This window comes from Emys orbicularis, chromosome 10 (assembly GCF_028017835.1).
Source record: "Emys orbicularis isolate rEmyOrb1 chromosome 10, rEmyOrb1.hap1, whole genome shotgun sequence".
Taxonomy (NCBI): domain Eukaryota; kingdom Metazoa; phylum Chordata; order Testudines; family Emydidae; genus Emys; species Emys orbicularis.
The window spans coordinates 17085271-17105584 of NC_088692.1; the positions used below are offsets into that span (position 1 = coordinate 17085271).

At 42.3% G+C, this 20314-nt stretch overlaps 1 protein-coding gene across 1 annotated transcript in view; it reads left to right on the forward strand.

The window, feature by feature from the left end:
* The window catches only part of PDILT (protein disulfide isomerase like, testis expressed), a 40961-nt gene extending 21092 nt beyond the window's left edge, over positions 1-19869 (forward strand). The window contains exons 3-11 of the mRNA XM_065412746.1: positions 1804-1937; positions 4899-5036; positions 5643-5753; positions 6966-7091; positions 8481-8678; positions 9640-9760; positions 13589-13770; positions 18064-18153; positions 19798-19869. Of these exons, the coding sequence (XP_065268818.1) occupies positions 1804-1937; positions 4899-5036; positions 5643-5753; positions 6966-7091; positions 8481-8678; positions 9640-9760; positions 13589-13770; positions 18064-18153; positions 19798-19869 (1172 nt within the window). The remainder of the gene's footprint in view (positions 1-1803; positions 1938-4898; positions 5037-5642; positions 5754-6965; positions 7092-8480; positions 8679-9639; positions 9761-13588; positions 13771-18063; positions 18154-19797) is intronic.
* The last annotated feature ends 445 nt before the right edge of the window (positions 19870-20314 follow it).

Genomic DNA, 20314 nt, shown 5'->3' on the forward strand with positions numbered 1-20314 from the left:
GATGGAAAAAAGACTTATTACATTATTGACTGGACAGAATATCATGCTCAGACAGTGAATGTATTAGATAGTAAAGGGATTCTGCCCTTGACATTATATGTATATTTAGCTAGATATGCAGACATATCTGTGTGTACTTGTGTGCATTTAATAAAGACAAACTAGGATTTGAACTTGCTTTCCAAAGTTAGGATTTAAATCCTCTTCTTTGACCATCAATGCAGTTAGCAGCCAAATTCTCTGCTGGCATAACTCCATTGACTACAGTGAACTACCATGCATGCCCATTGACTACAATAAGCCTGAATACAATGGAGTTACACTTGCTGAGAATGTGGCCCAATTACTTTTTATTTTGCATTTGTACTACCCACAGGATTCCAAGTACAAATTGCACTGTGGTTTGGAGAGGACTGTTTTAACAATAACCTGGTCTGTTTTGAATGTGTGTGTACACACACACACACACACACACACACACACACACACACACACACACACACACACACACACACACAGTGTATATATATGATTCTATAACCTAAGAAGGAATTTTGAAGCTGGGAAATTACCCACCAGAGGGAGCTCACAAAGCCCAGTAATGCAATGGAATCATTTTAAAGATTGCAGGTAAAGTACATTAAGATATATTAAATAGACTATAGTGTTTGGCCTGTGCATTCCCTAGTTCAGAATATGCACAATCCCTGGAAATCCAGACTTGATTAGAGCTTTTGCTTCATTAAAAATAGATACAAATAATATTATTATATGTAGCATGACTACACCATAGCACAGTACATACAGGCTGGCACTATATCAGTGCTCTTTTTCATATACAATTCTGATTTACTCCTTGCTGGACCCCTCGTGTACATCTGCGCCTCTTCTTAAAGAAGGTTATACTGAAAAAGATAAAGGGGCATTCTTTTAGGCTGGGCTTTTCAGCTCCCTAAGCCCCCTTTGAGCCTTTAGGAGTCATGTTTCTAAACTTTTTTTTGCAAACATGAGGGATAGAAACTTTATTTTTAAGTGAAAGCGGAGATTCTTGACCAAAGGAGCTGGGGCTTTAAGGGGAAAAAAAATCATCATATATCATAATATTTGTGATAAAATTGTGAGAGTTAGCAATACTGAGTCCAGTAGCTAAAAGCTGGGAGCATTGAGAATTAAAGGACTTGACCATTTGGGCCTTAATTCTTACCTGTAAACCAAAAAAGCTGAGCTCTAACATTGAAGCAGCATTTTAATATGCCTCAGCACCTATCCCATCTCTTCTGCTGTGCAAGAGGTACAAATCTAACACCTACTTCAACTCAATAGCTAGCTCAACAAACTGTGGAATTGCTCTGAAGTCATGTCGGATTAAACCACAGGTTGATATTTCTGTATAGCTCATGGGTGCCGTACAGTCACACGCCTGCCACATGAATCTTTGTGCTCCGTGCTTTCCTACTTGTCTGAGAGCCCGGGCCTCAAAACACCCATAAAATCTGTGACTGAACAGTTGATTGGCAACATGCCCAATTGTTGTTTGTAGAGAACCCAGAAAGTAGAATGACAACCACAAACATTGTATTGTGATACCCTGAACCTGTTCAAGTGATTGGGATCTGAATTTGAATTTGCTGCTACTCTGAAACCTTTAATTATCCAATAGCTGAGAGTTCAGGGGTGCCTGGAGTTCAAATGAACTTAGACTCAACAACCTTGTGCACTTCTTGTCATCTTGGTTGTTCAGAAAACTAATGTCTTTTTGTAATTCTCTTTGACAGTCCTTTTAATTCTTTCCTTGTTCCAAAGGAGTCAGAGAGGCCTCTGCATTTATTACCTGGGTGAGAAGACGAATAGGACCCAGCACTGTAGTTATCAACAGCACTGACCAAGCTGAAGCTATCATCAACTCTGAAGATTTGGCAGTGATTGGCTTTTTTAAGGTAACTCAATGGAAAGTCAAAGGCCGTTTTGCCTATGACCAGGACCCACATTTTTTGCCATCGTCACCGAGGACCATATTTCCAAAGATGCCTAAAGTTGGCCTCAGAAACTAGGCCTACCGTTTGTTAGGGGTTTTTTTAATTTTTTTTTTTTATAAACCATGCACTTATTCCTGTATACATTTTTACACTTGCAAATACTTGGGTTTATGTAGGGCTAGACTGTAGCTGTAAAGCCTCACTCCCATGGTATTTTCTCTGTATGTATATGCATAGAGGTCTTTGGCCTCAGCAGGAGTGCCTGACGGTAGTCCTGGAGCAGTGCTGGTACAGCCCATGCCAAAGTAGCTCTTGTTATGCCCTTGGAGAGTGCTCCCTGCTGAACATCCCAGCACTACTGGCTGGTATAGAACAGGGCAATAGACTTGCCATCATTCCATCCCCTTCTCTTTCTCCTTTGAGAGGCTTATGGCATTGTTGGCGCTCTGGGGCCAGGCTTGTGACTGCACTCAAGCAGGGCTAGGCATATTCTAATCTCAGGTAGAGAACCAGCATTCTAATTAACTGATTTTCATGCAAAGATCTGAGTTCTTGCACTTGTAAATCCATAGACATGAACAATTATGGGCTCAGTTTTTGAGGCACTAGTGAAAAATTGATCCTTATTTAGCTTTACTGAAAACCAGCAAATATAATCTATTGCACTGGGATACATTTTTAGTTGAACAACTTCCTTTAAAGGAGGGAAATGTCTCAGTGTGTTTGGAATCAGATTACTGTAAAGTTCTCACAAACTGCAGACTTTTAGCTGCTGACAGCTGGAAAATCTGCTATCGCAATTTCCTAGTTCAGAATTAATAAAATATTGTACTGCACATGGGCCAAATCCTGTACTCTCTACTCAGGCAAACTGCCATTGGTTTCAAGCACTGAAGAAAGACTGAAGGACTTAGGGATGAAAAATATTAAGCACTGCGACTCTGTAAAAGTTGTGGTGGTATGCAATCTAAAGCCAGTAGAACAGTATTGAATTTTCCTACTTTTTCATGGTACTCTCTGTACCTTTAATATAATTAAATCTGTATTCATATTTTTTCTAACTAAGCAGGTATTTATTCTTCTGTTTGTCCAGGTATTTTGAACTCACCTATCACGATGGTGTCTGAGCACATTCTTAATCTTATCAAGTCTAAAGTGCCATTACTATAATGTGCTCTAATGCAGTGGTTCTCAAACTAGGGCCACCGCTTGTTCAGGGAAAGCCCCTGTGGGCCGGACTGGTTTGTTTACCTGCCGCGTCTGCAGCAGGGCCGTCTCTGGCTTTTTTGCCGCCCCAGGCAAAAAAGCCTCCGGCCGCCGCCCCCCCTGCGGGGGGGACGGGGGGGGGGAAGGGCGGCGAGCCCCGGCGGGGGCTCCGCTCTCCCCCCGGCGGCCGGGGGGAGGGCACCGGGGGGGAGGGCGGCCGGAGCCCTGGGAGGAGGGCGGCGAGCCCGGCCGGGGCTCCGCTCTCCCCGGTGGCCGGAGCGCTGCGCCGCCCCCCTCCAGGTGCCGCCCCAAGCACAAGCTTGGTGGGCTGGTGCCTGGAGCTGGCCCTGGTCTGCAGGTTCGGCCGATTGCGGCTCCCACTGGCCGCGGTTCGCCGCTCCAGGCCAATGGGGGCTGAAGGAAGGAGCGCGGGCCGCCCTTCCTGCAGCCCCCATTGGCCTGGAGCGGCGAACCGCGGCCAGTGGGAGCCGCAATCGGCCGAACCTGCGGATGTGGCAGGTAAACAAACCGGCCCGGCCCGCCAGGGGCTTTCCCTGAATAAGCGGGGGCCCTAGTTTGAGAACCACTGCCTAACGTATACTCCAACTTTTATTGATGGGGCAACTTGTTGGGGCAATTGAAGTATGTTGCTGCCGTAGCACCTTAGGGGGAGAGGCAGGGTATGCATTGAAAACAATGGCCAGTTGGGAAAATGCTCACTCTAACTAGAGTTTTGCTCCACAAGTAGCCCCATTGAAATCATTCATGAACTAAGGTGCAACTCACAAAAGGACTCACCATCCGGCCTAGTATAATAGTGTTACTGGACTGAGCTGATAGTTAGTGCCTGCAGACTTCTTTGATTGGAATTTGTGAATTCATTTGGAGAATGAAATGGCTATAGATTATCATCAGCATGCACTAGGACATGTCAGAAATACAGCAGGTGGAAGCCAATAGAATAAAGCACTGTCAAAAGAAATAAAGAGACGGATTTGGCCTTCTATTAGTCACAGATTGCTCACCGAATGCGAGTGCCAGAATGTGTCAGAAGATCTCAGCATATAAATTACTATTCATTTAGCATGAAATAATTGTCTAATTAAATGGAAGCTGCAGGAACTGTTGCCTTCCATCATTGTTATTTACTATTAATTGGGGGCTTACAGCATGCTGTCTATTCTACAGGCTTAGGAGACAAGGCTTCTGCCTTGAAGAATCTCCTATCTAAGCATCAGACATAGGCAAAACAATTCAGACACGTCAATAGATAGGTCCTCAATCAAGTAGAGATCCTTCCTGTCTGATCTACTGCACAGAAGGGACTCTCTTTGTGTGACTTTCACTGTTCCTGTGTGGAAGGGGTGAAGAAGTGGTGTCAGGATCTCATGCTGCCATGATTCCTTCCCCTCTTGGACAGCCCCTCTCAAGGCCAGGACTTGCCTGGGGCAATGGTGGAGCAGAGGAATAGGCAGGTCCATGCTGAATGGGGTAGGATAGACGTTGAGATCAGGGAATGCCATATCAGCCCCACACCAGCCCAGCAGACACTATCTGGAAAAGGTCATGCAGCCAGCCCTGCTAGTGTGAGTGTTTACTCCCTCCTCTACACCTCAGAGACCTGCATGAGGCCAGCCTCAGTCTGCTCCTAACTCCCATCCATGCCAGCACCGTACAGGGTGCCGGTGATTATAAATCACTGCTTTTGTTCTACAGGAACTTCACGGTGGAGCAGTGGAAGTTTTCTATGAGACTGCGAGAGACGTGCCAGAGCTGCCTTTCGGAGTGACAGCCAGCGAGGAGGTTTTTATGAGCTATGGCATCCGAGAGAACGCCATTGCTGTGTTCAAGAAGGTGCGCACGATGGAAACCTGGGGGCTGCATTCTGGCTTCTGAAGCCATATTTAGTCACTTAAAGAACAGTGGCTCAATTTTCAAATTCACTGAGCACTTACAACTTCTGCTGGACTGTTGTGGATGCTCAGTGCTTCTGTAGCACGTCACTTTTGGGGAGGGATCTTTTTCCTTTTCCCCAAATGGCACTGGGAAGAAGCGCTCTGCAAACAAAATGACAACTACAAAACTATACGGAAGTAACATTGACAATTAGGCTACAAAACAAATCAGACCATGACATTGTTAAAGCAAAGGTTCACTTGCCATTTCATTGTGCCTAGACACTGAAAGGGTCTTGCATTATAATTTAGAGTGCATACACAGTGTATTAGGATTTTTGGCATGGAGTAAATTAAATATGTCCGCTTTATCTTGACACTCAGCTGCAACCATGTTACTAACCTGGCGGTGCCATTTATTATAGAAGAGTTATGAAATTTTAGTTGCTATTGACAAGAAAAAGTAAATTTGAAAACAACAATATGTTTAATTAATGACAGCATGCTTGCTACAGTCAAGGATAAAGCTGGCTGCTTTAAAAACTTTGCTTTATTATTACTCAAGGGAAAACCTGTACATAACGAAGTGGCTGAAGATGGCAAGCAGAACAAAGTGGATCTTACCAGATTAATTAAAACTTTTACCATGGATTTGGTCACAGAGTATAATCTCGAGGTATGTTCACTGTATGGAATTAAATAGAGCTAAAGCAGAAGGGAATTCCTGTGAAAAATCATCATCATCTCTTTAATATGTTGCTCCTAGGCTCCTGGAATTCCAGAACCAACATGGGGCTATGTTGAGCTGGTCAATGAAGCTCATCAGAATTTAGAGTGGGAATCCAGTTTACTTAGCTGGTCTGTTTCCCGTACACATTTCCCGTACACCATACGGTTCCACTCCAATTGACTTCTATGTTAGATTAATAAAAGCAGCAAAGGAAGAACAAATGTAAAATCTCCTTGAGAACCCTGTGTGTCTCTGTCACTACTAACAGCTGATCTCAACAAACTAGCTTGCCGCACTGACCACTCCAGCAGATGCGCAGAGGGACTCGTGCAGAAAACGGTCATAACAGTGATACAGCTACCTACACCAGAACAGCAAATGTTTTATAGGGCTATAATCCCACTAAGACGTTTTTCTCCACTTTTGAGAGCACAGTAAAATCATCCCTCAATATTCCCCTATTGACTTCTTTCCTGGAGAACTCAGACTATGAAACTCCATCATGGTGGAGTTCTATCATCTGTTAAACCACACAGGAAAACCTTATTTGAAATTGCATCCTCGTTCAACAAAGCGGATCTATTCTGAATTGATGGCCAATCGGTTATTCATTCCTGTTGACCATGACTACTGACCAGACAAACACATCTACTAGCTCTAAGGACTCACCCTACCAGTTTTGTAAATAGCTGAAAACAGGATCAGAGAGTTGTAAAGGTTAATATCATATTCCAAATCTCAGACTAAGGGTGGCTATGCAGCTGCCAAGTGTTTGGTTGCTTTTCAGTGAGCTGATCCTAATAGTTTTTATCGACAACACTATCTTTTACTTAGAGAACTACAGCCAGCATTAATTCTGTGCCTGTTATACAGGCGGTCATACTAGATGATCATAATGGTCCATTCTGGTCTCAATCTATGAATAATGCTGAGGTTTTCCTTGAGCAGGAAACCCACTTAGCAGCTGCTAATCTTCTCTCACTTTATCTTCTTTAAAACAATGCAAAATCCCAGGGTTATGAAAATGATGGGGAACTATATGAGTCTTGCAAAGTAAAATATGCAAACCCAGAACTGAATGGCATTGATACTTCGAGCATGTGATTCACTGTTCTGCTTACAGAGAGTGGAACAGATGTTGAGCCTTTTGTTTTGCAGACATCTGTGAAGATTTTTGATGTCCCTGTTGAAAATCACATCCTGCTGTTCACCCCTAAGAACTCAGAGACATTCAACAAGACTTATGAAGATTACAAGTCTGCTGCTGTGGAATTTAGAGGAAAGGTTTGTGATGTAGTTTACTTTAGAGTCCTGCTTTGCAAATGTCAGATGTCGAAGATCAGTTGAAAAACACCCTCCAATGTTACTGATAGGAATATATTGCTGTCAGTTTGTCTGCTATCAAACCACTTCCAATAGTTCTCAGAACCATTTTTCTAGCATGGGTCCTTAAGCAAAATGGTCTGGGGAAATCAAATTAGAAGTAACCCCAAAGGGAGAGTGATGCTTTAAAAATATGATTCTAACTGTGTCATGCACAACAAACCTATTTCTGATCTTACATATGCCCCTTACTAAGAGGAACTTCCAGCAATGAAACGTTTAGTAGTGCTTTTGTAGGCTCAGCATCTAGTCTATGATGTAGTCTGGAAATGCCATTCTGGGAATTTCAATGAGTTGCTGCTGGCCACAGTTGAAACCAGCAGTTCTACCTTAACTGGTTTTGCAAAGAATCTGTATGACACTGTTTCATGCAGCAAAGTGTGTGTGTGTGGGGGGGGGGGGGGGTAGGGGTGTTGCAGCAAAGGAGAGGGAGAGTAAGTAAAAAACAGCACTTTCTAGCAGTCTCCACTGTCAGTTATTCAATTTTGTTGCTATTGCTCCAAACACACTAAGTGCTACAGAATGAGAATTCATCTGGTAGTAAAACCACCACCAATCATTTTACTTTACTATTGGTAAAGACACCTGGATTATAAATATTTCAGATTTTTGTACTATTAAGTTTTGTCATGTAATGCAGGGCTATGAGAAGCAATAAGAACTTACCAGGGCATAAGCATAGCTTTGGTTGTGTGGGAGAGAGCAATATAATTTACCAGACTGCGAAATAAATCTAAATATTAGTGTGCTGCAGCTGTGTAGTACAGCAGTATCAAGTAGATTCAGTAAAAGCCCAAACTTACTTGGTTTAGAATGTTGTTACTATCTCAGAGCTAGGGCACAGAAAAGTTTATAAAACTGCTGGGTGAATCACGCTCAGTATATGGTTTTTCAGAGTTCCAGCGGCAGATAAGCCTGGATCCGAACAATGCCAAATTTTGGGAGGTTCATTTCTGGATCTAAACTTCAAATCTGGCCTGTATTGCTATGGATTAAGCCAAAGCCCTTGGACTGAATTCCCGTACACAGGGGGAAATTTCATATCCAAACTCATCTTCAGATTCAGTAGCTTTTAACTGAGTTTCATGTCCAGAATCTAATTTCTTTTAACCTAAAATTCAAAGTGAAAGATGGAGCTGGTTGATGCAGGTCCTTGTGGAGGAATCCAAAAGATGTTGATTTGTGTGAACAACTACACAGCTATTTCTAAGGTAATAGACTTCTGCTTTTAGGATGTAATGGGCTGCTATGAAGCTGGATATCCAGCATGCTGCTGTTTTTCCTTTCCAGATAATGTTCATCTTGGTGGACACGAATGAAACCAGAAACGGGCGCGTTTTTGAGTATTTTCGCATCACTGAGATAGACGTCCCTGCAGTGCGAATCTTAAACCTGACAAGTGATGCAAAGTACAAAATGCCTGCAGATGAGGTGACCGTGGAGAATCTAAGAAGCTTCTGTCACAGCTACCTAGGTGGGAAAGCAAAGGTATGCCTCTCTGAAGAGACAGAGTCAGACGTCCATTTGACACCACCTGAAGATTCTAGCACATTTGCAAAAATAAAGTGAAAATGTCATTTAAGTTCCTAATCTACCACGTGTACTAGCCTGATTCTGATTTTACAAGCTTGTTCTTGTTGCTGTCATGTGCTCCGTTTTCAGTGCATACTGGTCTACTCCCTTATTTTGGATAACTGAGACGGACCACAGGATTCTGCCAAGAACTCTCTGAGAATTTAGGCAAGTCACTTATGGCCTGAATTTTAAAGGTGATGAGAACCTCTAAATTTCATTAACTTCAACTGGCATTTAGGGTGAACAACTCTGAAAATAAGACCATGAAACCTCTCTGAGTTTCGTTTTCCCCATCTGTATAGTAGGGATAATACTATTTGCCTGCACCATTGGGGTTTCCTCATTTTTGTGACTCCTTATAACCCTTTTCAATAGAATTATTTCCTGCTGGATCACTTTTCTCTATTCTCATTACAATATTTTGTCATCGCAATGAGATATCAGAATGTTCATGCCACATACGTTCCAAGACAGATACATTGTAAACTGTATTGTGTTTGCAATGTTCTGAAGCATGATTTACCTTCATATTTAACAGCTTCCATTAAGAGGAAGGAAGGAATCATGTGGAGGGGATGGAGAAATCTAGGCAGTGGCATTTATGTTATATAGCCACCTCACTCCTCTTCCACAATAAACAAGCTCTATAGTTCTCTAGCTTTTGATTCTTATTCAGCCAGGTTTTGTAGGACAACTGGATCGTGTAGGTTCAAGTAACCTATTTATAGTTTGACATAACTCACAATATTTTAAAAAGCTAAGTATAGTAAGTAAGGGCATTGGGTGAGTATTGTCCAGTTGGACTGACTTAAACCTGAACCGGAATATGGTTTCCTGATATCACTTTCATATCCCTGTTTCTCTTTCTGATTAGCCCCATGTATCTAGTGAAGAAATTCCAGAGGACTGGGACAAGAATCCTGTTAAGGTGCTTGTTGGAAAGAACTTCAACAGGGTCACCTTTAATAAGACCAAGAATGTGTTTGTAATGTTCTGTGAGTATCATTCTAGATTGTTTTAACATGATCACTTTGATGTGAAAATGCAAATGCATTTGTTCTGTATCAAACGAAGCACTATACATTACATCATTACTATACTTTTGCTGTCTGCTCAAAGCATTATAGGAAGATTTGTGCCATATCATAAGGAAACAGTGTGGTTCATGTACTGACCTAAGATTGCTCTGTATAGGGATCCCTAAAGCCAATACTTTCCAAGGCAGTGTGAAATCTTGATGATGAAAGACAAAGCTATCCTGGCATTTTATTGCACAATGTAACATTCAAATGTGCCATACTATAGGAACTAGACTGTGTCCCACGGACACATCTCAAGGTAAATGGAGGACATCTTACTAGGAGTGCCCCAGAAAAGGAGCCACAATTTCTTTGCTGCTTCCCTTAGCTCCGAGGGGAAGTAGTTTCCTGCTGACCTAAATAGCAGGAGATCACTCTCCCTTCCTGCAACCACCAGAGCAGCTCTGCCTATTTCCCACATCTGCCCATCCACCTGCTCCAGGGTGGGAATCGCAGGTGCAGAGTAACTCTGTGCACCCAGACCCACAAGCCAAGTATCCCAGGAGTTCTGACTCCCCATTGTGCCTCTGCCTGGGTGCATAACCCAAGACCAAACCTAGCCCTATAATGCCAATTTTAGGCTTTTGTGAACATGGTTCCAAGCTTGCTGGTGTTCTGATGAACACCACTGGGAAAAGGTGGGCCTTAGGGAAACAAATATAATTAACATAAAGAAAGATGTGCCTGTACTTAGATTATCACCACACTTTTGAAGTACAGTTTGTAAGAAGGATGGTGGAGAAAACTGCATTGCAATCATGCTACTGATGCAGCCTCCTCATTTTCCTTTTAGTTGCCTCCATATGAAACAAGATACCCAAACCACTCCTCTAACAGTCTTGTTCCTGCTGCTGTTTCTCTCTGAACCTTGGACCTTTTGACCTAATCTGAGCCATAGAACTATTTTTCACAATAATTTTTATTTTTCCAAGGCGACAGGGAGGAGAAAGGCATTAATTGGACTTCTAAGCAATCAAATAATCTCCCACAGAAAAATGCCAATGGACATACTAATAACTGAATCTTGATAATAATCTTCTTACTCAATTAGGATCCCAAAGCTGGTTGCAAACTATCTGTAGGATCCCCTTCATCCATTGCTGAATTACAGCAGCACCAGAGAGGAATGTGGAAAATGTTTAAGGGCCCAAGACGGCACCACTGAGGTTTAGGAAAGAAAAGTGATGAATACCTTTGAGTTGAAAATGCATGGGAATTTAGGTGGGCAGAATTGCATTAGCAAATTGGAACTTGACCAGGACAACCATACCTGCACAAAATGTTCAGGACCCCAGTTTTACATTTCAACTGGGATATGTTTGCTTATTTCATTAAAGAAACCACATGTAAGAAACACAGAAATATACCCACAAATAGCTGTACAACACTCATCCTGAAGTTCCAACACTCTACCAGCAGGGGTGGCCAACCTGTGGCTCCGGAGCCATATGTGGCTCTTCAGAAGTTAATATGCAGCTCCTTGTATAGGCACTGACTCCGGGGCTGGAGTTAAAGGCGCCAACTTTCCAATGTGCCGGGGGGTGCTCACTGCTCAACCCCTGGCTCTACCACAGGCCCTGCCCCCACTCCACCCCTTCCCGCCCCCTCCCTTGAGCCGGCCTTCCCTTGCCCGCCCTCCCCCCCCCCCCGAGCCTCCTGCATGCCATGAAACAGCTGATCGGAAGGTGTGGGGAGGGAGGGGGAGGCTGCCGATGGGTGGGAGGCACTTGGAGCTGGGGGGGTGCTGATGAGGGGCAGCTGATGTATTACTGTGGCTCTTTGGAAATGTACATTGGTAAATTATGGCTCCTTCTCAGGCTCAGGTTGGCCACCCCTGCTCTACCAGAGACTAGTACTGTCCTGGAATCATCAGCTTTGATCTGTGACCATTTCATTCATAGTAATTATTGTTACCTGGTTTGGTGTTGTGAACAAAGCATGTATTTGTGCCCTAGTCAGGCACTGAACACAAGACACTGGAATTAGAAAGGCTACAGTATGAGATCTTGATTTTGTTTCCTGAAATCACCCCTCCCCCCCCCCCCCCCCCACACACATCCACACACCCAAAAAGAGAAACCCTATTGAAATTGACCTGAATATGGACACTGATCCATTGACGAAGGACTTCAAACAAGGGGCATTTTTAAGTCGCAATACATCAAGAGTCGTATCAGATTCCTAGGATTCTCTGCTCTGCTATCCTTCCATGCCCTTTGGATTGTCCTCCCTGATATATAAATAACTGTTGTGACTTTTAGTTGATACACAAAATACTTCCTTCCATGCAACTCTCTCTGATTTATGTGAGTGACATTAGTTTGAAAGCAAGACAAATACATGAAGCATTGCATAATCCATCGCCTGTGATACACTGGCTTTCCGTATCATTTGTGTGTGTACTTGACATTTTGCTGTTTCAAGAGATACTTTGTAACAAAGACTGCATTGTTGAACTGATGAAAGATTTATTTGGGTTGATGGTCTTGGTCAACCGTGGAATCCTCTCTAGTGAAGTCATGTGATGACCTGCTAGGACTTTGTGTGTTTATTTTTATTATGAAGGATTTAATTCTGTACTATTAGGATCAGCAGTTTTGCTATATACAAATGCATTCAAGAGATGTTTGGCAATTGCTAGTGAACTGTTGGTGTAGGGCATGAAATGAGGGAGGGGCAAATGGTTTTCAAATAAAAATAGAGAAAAGCCGAAAATGGAACCTTGAATCCAAACCGCCGTGAATTTCATGGTTTCACAGTCAACACTTGGAGCTAGATCATTTAGATTCTGTTTTGGATCTGAAGCTGAAAGGGCCCTTCAGATTCCATTTCTAATGCAAGAAAAGTCAACCCTTGCTGATGGAAATTTTACACAATTAACTGATCTTGCAAGGTTTCTGCCATTCTAGATGGAGGTGCAGAAGAGTTAAAATAACTTCCCTCCTTTCTATTTCTGTAACATTTTAGCTTGCTTATTCCCTTCTTGGTTGCACCCAAGATCCGAAATGGAAGTGCCAAAATGATGGTATTTCTGGCCTGACTGATGCAGAAACAGGAAGTTCATGAGAAAGCCATTTCTCCAAAGATTTAATACCGGATTCTGCAGGCTCAGAGATGCATCTGCCGTTCTGAGTGCTTATTCTGATTCCTCTCCCTCCCCAAACCTTAAGGAGAGAGGGGCCCAACCTGAAAATTTGGATCTGGAATTTGAACCTTTCACCCCCAAAATGTGGGGTATTCAAATCTGGGGCGATATCCTAGGCACACTAAAGTCAATAATAAAACTCCCATTGATCTCAGTGGGGCCAGGATTTCACTTCTGGAGTTTTGGTTTGATATAGAATAGAGAAAAGGATCAGTCACACAAAACCGATCCATATTTGGATTATGGCTATAATCCATCTCCCTCCTAAATTCAGGACGGTAAAGCATTGCTATGTAACAAGGATGGAGGTGCTGGGACCTACTTGAGCTGCAAGCCTTCCTGCCACCCAAAAGTGGTACCAGAAGAAAAGGTGTTTGTTAGGCCACAACATCTGGTTTTTACTCAGATTTTGCTCAGTTCTTACTCTGAAAAACTCCTACTGTCTTCATTGTGCTTCTTGGTTTGCCCCATTGTTTCAATAAGTGAGTAATGCCCATTTCAGCTCTGGCACCTATCAATTTTCTGTATTCCTGTGAAAGCAGTGGAGTAAGTTCATAGGCTTGATTTGTGAACATCTATTTTTGTTTTTAAAATTACAGATGCACCTTGGTCCCATGATTGTAGGAAACTCTTACCAATTTGGGATGAGCTGGGCAAGAAATATGAACATCATGAAAATATAGTAATTGCCAAAATAGACTTCACAGCAAATGATATCCAGTTAGTTATGCTAGACCGCTATCCATTCTTTAGATTCTTTCCTGTTGGATCCAATAACCAGGTGAGAAGAATTCAATGTGTGTGTGTGCGTATGTCAGAATGAGGGAGCATGTGAGAAAGGTGCCATGAAAGTGAGAATAAAATGTTGGTCCTCATCTATTCACATATTTCTTATGGAGCAACATGTACCCACTTCTGCCAGGAATCTGAGTTTAAAGGGCAAAATATTTGCCTACAGCCCTCACTCACAAGTATCGGGTTCTTGTATGAGACCATACTAGACTTTTAACAGACCTGGACTGATGAAGTTTATACAGTCATAGTCACTGGTGACCTGAGTCAATCCCTGTACTGTCCCAGGTTCCAGTGGTCCTGGACTTTCAGGGGTGTTTGTAGAACCCTAACCTCTAAAATACCGACAGCCATGGTCCTGTGCTAGCCTCTGAGAATGGATTCTGCAGGGGCTGCTTAGTGTAACACTCGTTTAAAAAAACAACAACAAAAAACAACACAACTCAGGACTTATTCACCCCAGTGCTCTATTCATGTTACCTGCTTGAATTGTTTCTGTAGCAGTTTGGCTTATGAAAACACGTTTACATTGTCTTAGAGGCCATGTCCTCTGAGCTTTTCAGAAACTCTTTGCCAGACAGCTCTGCCAATATCACAAACCACAGTAGCAGCAAATTCAAGTGCCTCTTAATAAAAAAAAATAAAGAGCTGTTGCTATTGCTGATTATCTCTAGAATATGCTATGTAATGTACCATCATGTTGCATAATGTTCTGAAAGTATTACTGCAAGAAAGGACAGAAGAAATAGAAATATATTAACCACATAGTCATAATCCTCCATCCACATGGATAATTTAATTGAAGAGAAAACGCCAGCTCTGGATCAAAGAAATTCAATTCTATGATACTGTTATAATTAAAACATTACTCAGCTTTTCATTTTTCTCCTCATGGCCCACACGTAAATTAAATTCTAAGACATTTGTACTTGTCCTCATTTAATCTCTTAGGGAGAGATTCTTCCCTTGGACGTGCATGCACAATTTCTAATGAACTGAACAGCAGCCCCGCACATCCCTACTGGGTCTGGCCTTAATGTCTACATTCTACATCCTTCTCACTTAGCAGTTTTCCACTCAATACTTTTAAAAAACATATTAATGACCTTTTGTTTTCTAAAAAAAATTAATGAAAAGTTGGCACACCAGGCTGTCGCTGAATTTTATTACTAATTATCTAAATTGTGGTAGTGTTCTGAGGCCCCAGTCAGGGATCAGAGTTTCATTGTGCTAGGCACTGTACATGCATAATACAAAGATAGGCCCTGCCCCGAAGAGCTTATAATCTCTCCTACCACATTCCTGCCTTAGACTGGAGTTTGGTGCCCAGATGCTAAAAAGATGGACAGAGAGAGAGAGAGAGAGAGAGAGAGAGAGAGAGAGAGAGGAGCAGGAAATACACAGCACAATTACAAATATTTGCTCCTTGTAATACTTCTGTGGTGTTTATCCCTCTCTCTTGTTAGGGATGGGAACTAAATGCTAGTGTGACAAAGGTCAATGAAGATTGTGCATTTCCCCTCTGTGTAAGCCTCTCCCATTCTGATCTTTGCATCTTCTTCCAGTCTGACCCTTCTGCATGGGTTAGTCTCGGTCTTCTCATGCACCAAATGATCTCCTACCAATCTCTTCCCAGAACCTATTTCTCCCTCACAGTCTTTCAGACTGTATGGTTCTAACACACCAGGTGAAAATCATGCCAGCACATAGGGGACACATAGTCTGAACTGTTGTCGCTGTGTCCCGTCTTGAGCATAACTTCCTTGAGGCAGCAGCCACATCTCTGTATATTTGTACAGCACCAAGATGATTGTCAGCTTTCAACAAATGGGATAGTAATTACAATGCTTCATGGAATGCCCGACTCCCAAGATGGGGATTCTGTTGTTGTCAGAGGGTTGGTGGTTCTGTATCAGTGTCTACTCTATCCAACACCTTTCACTGTTAAAGAATTACAGATAGGAAGAGCTCTATGCTGGATGAAGATAGTGGTAACTTTCTGGATGTCACTTTAACCTCACATTGTGAAAAAAGCTTGGAGAGTAAAACCCTTGAGATAAGATTTCCCCCTTCCCCAGGTAAATACCAAAACCCCCTTACATCTGAGTGCTAGATCCTACTCTCATTAAATCAATGGGAGTTTTTGCCATCGACATCAATAGGAGCAAGATCAGGTCCTTGTTTTCTAGGACTAAGGTAGGGAGGATGTCATGACTTCCGACCACTATAATCTCCCTCAGGCTGTCCTGAAAGGACTGTGATAAAGCCATCAGGAAACTAAACATTACTGCATGCTCTGCCCCGGGCCTATTCAGTTGACTGATGTGCAATCAGACACTTTCTCACAATACAAAGGTGGTTTTATGGAATACCCATTTTTTCTCAGCGGCGTCAGCTGTCCCTCATTCAAACCAGGCCTTTAGATTTTGGCCATTTAAGACTGGATTCTGCTTTCATTGACAGCACTGGCAAAACTCCCACCGATTTCAGTGGGAGCAGGATTCGGCCCGTGAACAAGATTTTCAAAACTAGGAGCCTGGCTAGGGTTCTAAATGAGTAACTAGAAAGCTGGTGGGGGCTCAGCTCTTAAGTCCACATTTGGATACCTGTGTAAACAGCCTGATTTTCAGAAGTGCTCAAGGGTCTGTTTTTTGAAGTCTTGGCCTTAATAAAGATTTGTTTATTCTAACAAGTGAATAGTGACCATTGACATAAAGAGGACACTTTGTTGTCAAAAGCAATCAGCCACCATACTGAATCAGAAAACTCTTAAATCCCCTAGGTAAATGTGGAGTTGAAAAAATATAGTCGGCATTTAACTATCTGATGGGGACAGTTACCATCAGAGCTGAAGGAACATGGAGATATTTCATCTGCTAACACCCTCAGGAGTGGTTGAGTCTGCCATGCACTATTTGAGATCTTTTGATGAAGTAGACTGTCTCCCTGTTTGCTGTGTGCAAATAAAATATAAATTAGCAATTTTTCAGATGGCGTTTAAGGCTGACATTTGTTTTTGTTTCTTGGCACTAAGTGAGACATACACATTTATATCCTCTTGAGAACTGAATGCTCTGAGAGATGTTGAAAATTCTCCCTGGTTGCAAACCCCAAGAACAGCTTAAGAGGGTGGTTTAGCTCACTTTGACAACCTTCTGAGACCCTGCTGCTTTAGCTATCATTGATTACCTCATCAGAGGTCAGACAGGCTCAAGATTTTTTGGAGAACATTTATCTTCTCTGAAGGAGAACAAAACAGTTGTTTTGACAAGAAACTTAAAAAACCATGAGCACTTTTAAGAAAACATCACATAAGACAGCTGTATAGTTTCTTATCATATTCAAACTATTTTAATGCCTGGACAAAATTAATACCTGGTGTAAGTCTACTGAAATCACAAGGGAATGGAGGAATTTTGCACACAGTATTTTGAATTCAAACAGGGCAGATCCTCCTTTGGGGTAAATCAGCATAGTCCAATTTATTTCAGTGCAGATAGACCAGTTTACATTGCCTGAGGATGTTTAAATTTGCTCAGATCACAAGTGGACACTTTTGTGTTAAGCAAATACAACCTTGCACTACATTATGGTTAAACACATTTACAATCTTCCTTAAGCTCCCACACAACACGTTTTGAAAAAGCCTCTAAAACGGTGCTGTATTCAGTGATTGTTGGAGAATTCTAAAGCTCTCAGTGTGAAATGATCTTTCTTCCAAACTCCCTAAACAAACATTCAGCAATGCATTCTGCCTCAACACATGAAGTATTCTACACAGCTGTTAAGTATAGGCAAATTTACTTTATTTCATCCTCCTCTTGTTCTAGTTTAATCATCCTAGGTGGAGGATTTCAAAGCCATCTAATAGTTTTCGATGTCCAATTCCAATTAAAATCCTTTAGGCAGCTTTGAAAAGCTCACCCATACTCTTTATGGTCTCTATGCTGCAAAAAAAATGCATGCATCTGCTTAACTATATGCATGAGATGTCAATAGTTAGTTGGCAGGATCCAGGCCTAGTATAATAAGGTAAGGGACTTTGTCTGGTTTGTGTAGGATTCCCTCCTTTCTTCTCACAGGTATTTGTATCTATCTCCTTCCCCATTCCGGATACCCAATTATACTTTATAATTTGTTGAGTCTCCTCCATGGCTTTCTAAACTAAATGCAAGAGTCCAGAGTCTGATACGCCTGCATAACTCAGAAATCCCTGTGTACTGTGGTCTGATTTCAGGCATTTTATGCATAGAATAACTCTTTACCCTTCTATTCTTTTCAGGTTGTGGTATATGATGGGGAATATACCCTGGAGGCTTTTGCTGAATTCTTAGAAAAACAAAGCAAGCCAAAAGCAGAAGCAACCAAAAAGGTAAAGGATTTGACTTTCCACTCTGTCACACCCGGGTTTACAACACACGATCCTTCTTTGATGCTCATGTTACAGGTCTCTGAGCCAAGAAGCTAGTGTAACCACACACTAGAAGGAAGCAATTGTAGCAGGAAGCAATTGCCATTTGGGCAAGAAAGAACTGTACTTTGACTGGGTTTTGATTTTACAAATCAAAGCCTCAGCCAAAGTTGGTTTGGATGAAAATTGGAAAGGTTCACATCTAGCTCCTATTTTTTCCACTCCCGTTAAGTTCAGTGGGGCTTCTCTCCTTTCTAAGCACTGTGGCAGAAGTAACTGCAATGTTTTCCTTTCCTTTTTGTGATCTGGATTGGACTATAGCCTGGATCACCAACCACAAGTTTTGGTGCCCTTGACTCAACCTGTCTCCAGAAGACTGGGCTTCATCTGCTGCAGAGCACACTATGTATGCACGAGATGCTCCATATTGACTCAGTTGCATATTTACACATATTTCATTATGAAAGAGTTAATGACAAATAATATAGTTTAACAACCTGAGACTCAAGCTACATGTAGAAAACCCTTAGAAAAGTGATGGCAGAGTCCTCACACCTAACTTCTGCTGAGAAAGGACATGCAAGGACAACTTGGTGCATAATCTGCCTTTCACTGGAATCCAGGGCCTATTCTGCCAAAAGGAGTGAGAAGGCAGGTGCCCCGGATGCACTGAGGATGCCACTGAAATTGTCCTTTAAAGGTGCGGGGAAGCAATGAGATGGTGGATGGAGAAATACTGAGGAATGTGATTCACCCTTCACTCAGGCTCATTCTCAGGGCTTACTGATGGATCGATGACTAAGCAGCTGGTTTTGGGAAGCAGAGGTTCTTCTCCTGCTGTACACATGAAGGGGCTGCGGCTGTGGTGAAGGTTCTCCAGTCACGTGTTTGAAGGAGGGTTAGGAGTCACATTCACTCACTCTTCTCTGTGCTGTACTACATTGCTATGTGCATTCTGCCATTTCTCTCTTGGTGCCTTATTCCACTGTATAAGGCCTGCAGAGTAATTCTACAGCCAGTCTGAAACCCCATCCAAGATGTGCTTTGCACTGCTCGAGGGGGAACGGTTGGCATTAGCCCACCTGCTTATATTTGCTGTCCTTATTGAAGGACATCCAAATTTGTCCAGCATAGTACTGCAGGATACACTAGGTTTTTTGCACAGTGCACTGCTTGATGTGAAAATCCCCTGTTGGAGTAATACTTTTTGTTCCATTACTGGGGAGGTTACAAATAGCAAAAGCAAAGGGCAGCTCTTTTGAGGTTGCATTAGAAAAGACAGAGCATTATCTCTACAGGATTTTTAGATCTGCCCATGCATTACATAGTGAGAGTGACTGGTTTTTCAAGAGTTTATCAGAATTTCACACAAAGGGCATCTCATCTAAGCTTTGCCCAGGGGCTGATGTGTGGGTGCGAGATCTCATTTTTTGGTCACAGCAGCAGTAGCTCTGATCTCATTAAGATGTAAAAGAGAAAAATCATCTAAAGTTCTTATAATATTTTTAAAACACATTTTTCAGAGAACAAACACTCACTAAAGCGATTCTCTTATCTTGAGAAGCTATAACGTGGAACATCATTGGTGTATTTTATTTTTTAAAGCCTCCTTCTGGAGAAAGCAAAGAGGATCTCACTGAGGAAGAGACGGTCATAAAACAGAAAGAAGAACTTTAACTCCATTGAAGGGGAAAGATTCCATAGGAGGATATCCTGAAGATGAGGATGCTATGAGAACTTTGATCGCATCATGAGAATATAAGGATGCATCAAAAAAACAAAAGAAAATAAAGAGAGAATATGACGTCACTGTCTGGCTGTGCATCATTACTCTTTGGAATGACTTTACTGGTGTTTTCCCCCAACCTGGAATCAATGTCTCAGTTCTTAAAGTAATCTTTCATTTTGCCTCAAATTTTTTTTATTGTCAGGGCGCGCCCTCCACTCCTGTCTGTTTCTGTGCACACAGCCTACTCGGAGACACTCTGATTGTGAGCACCACCTGTAGTTTATTTACGTTTCCCCTGTCACCTTTACGGTGTTGCACAGCACCTTATCTACAACAGCACATAACCCTCAGCCCCTTAGATCAAGGGTAGGAGAGGTGGGAGATCTCTCTTGG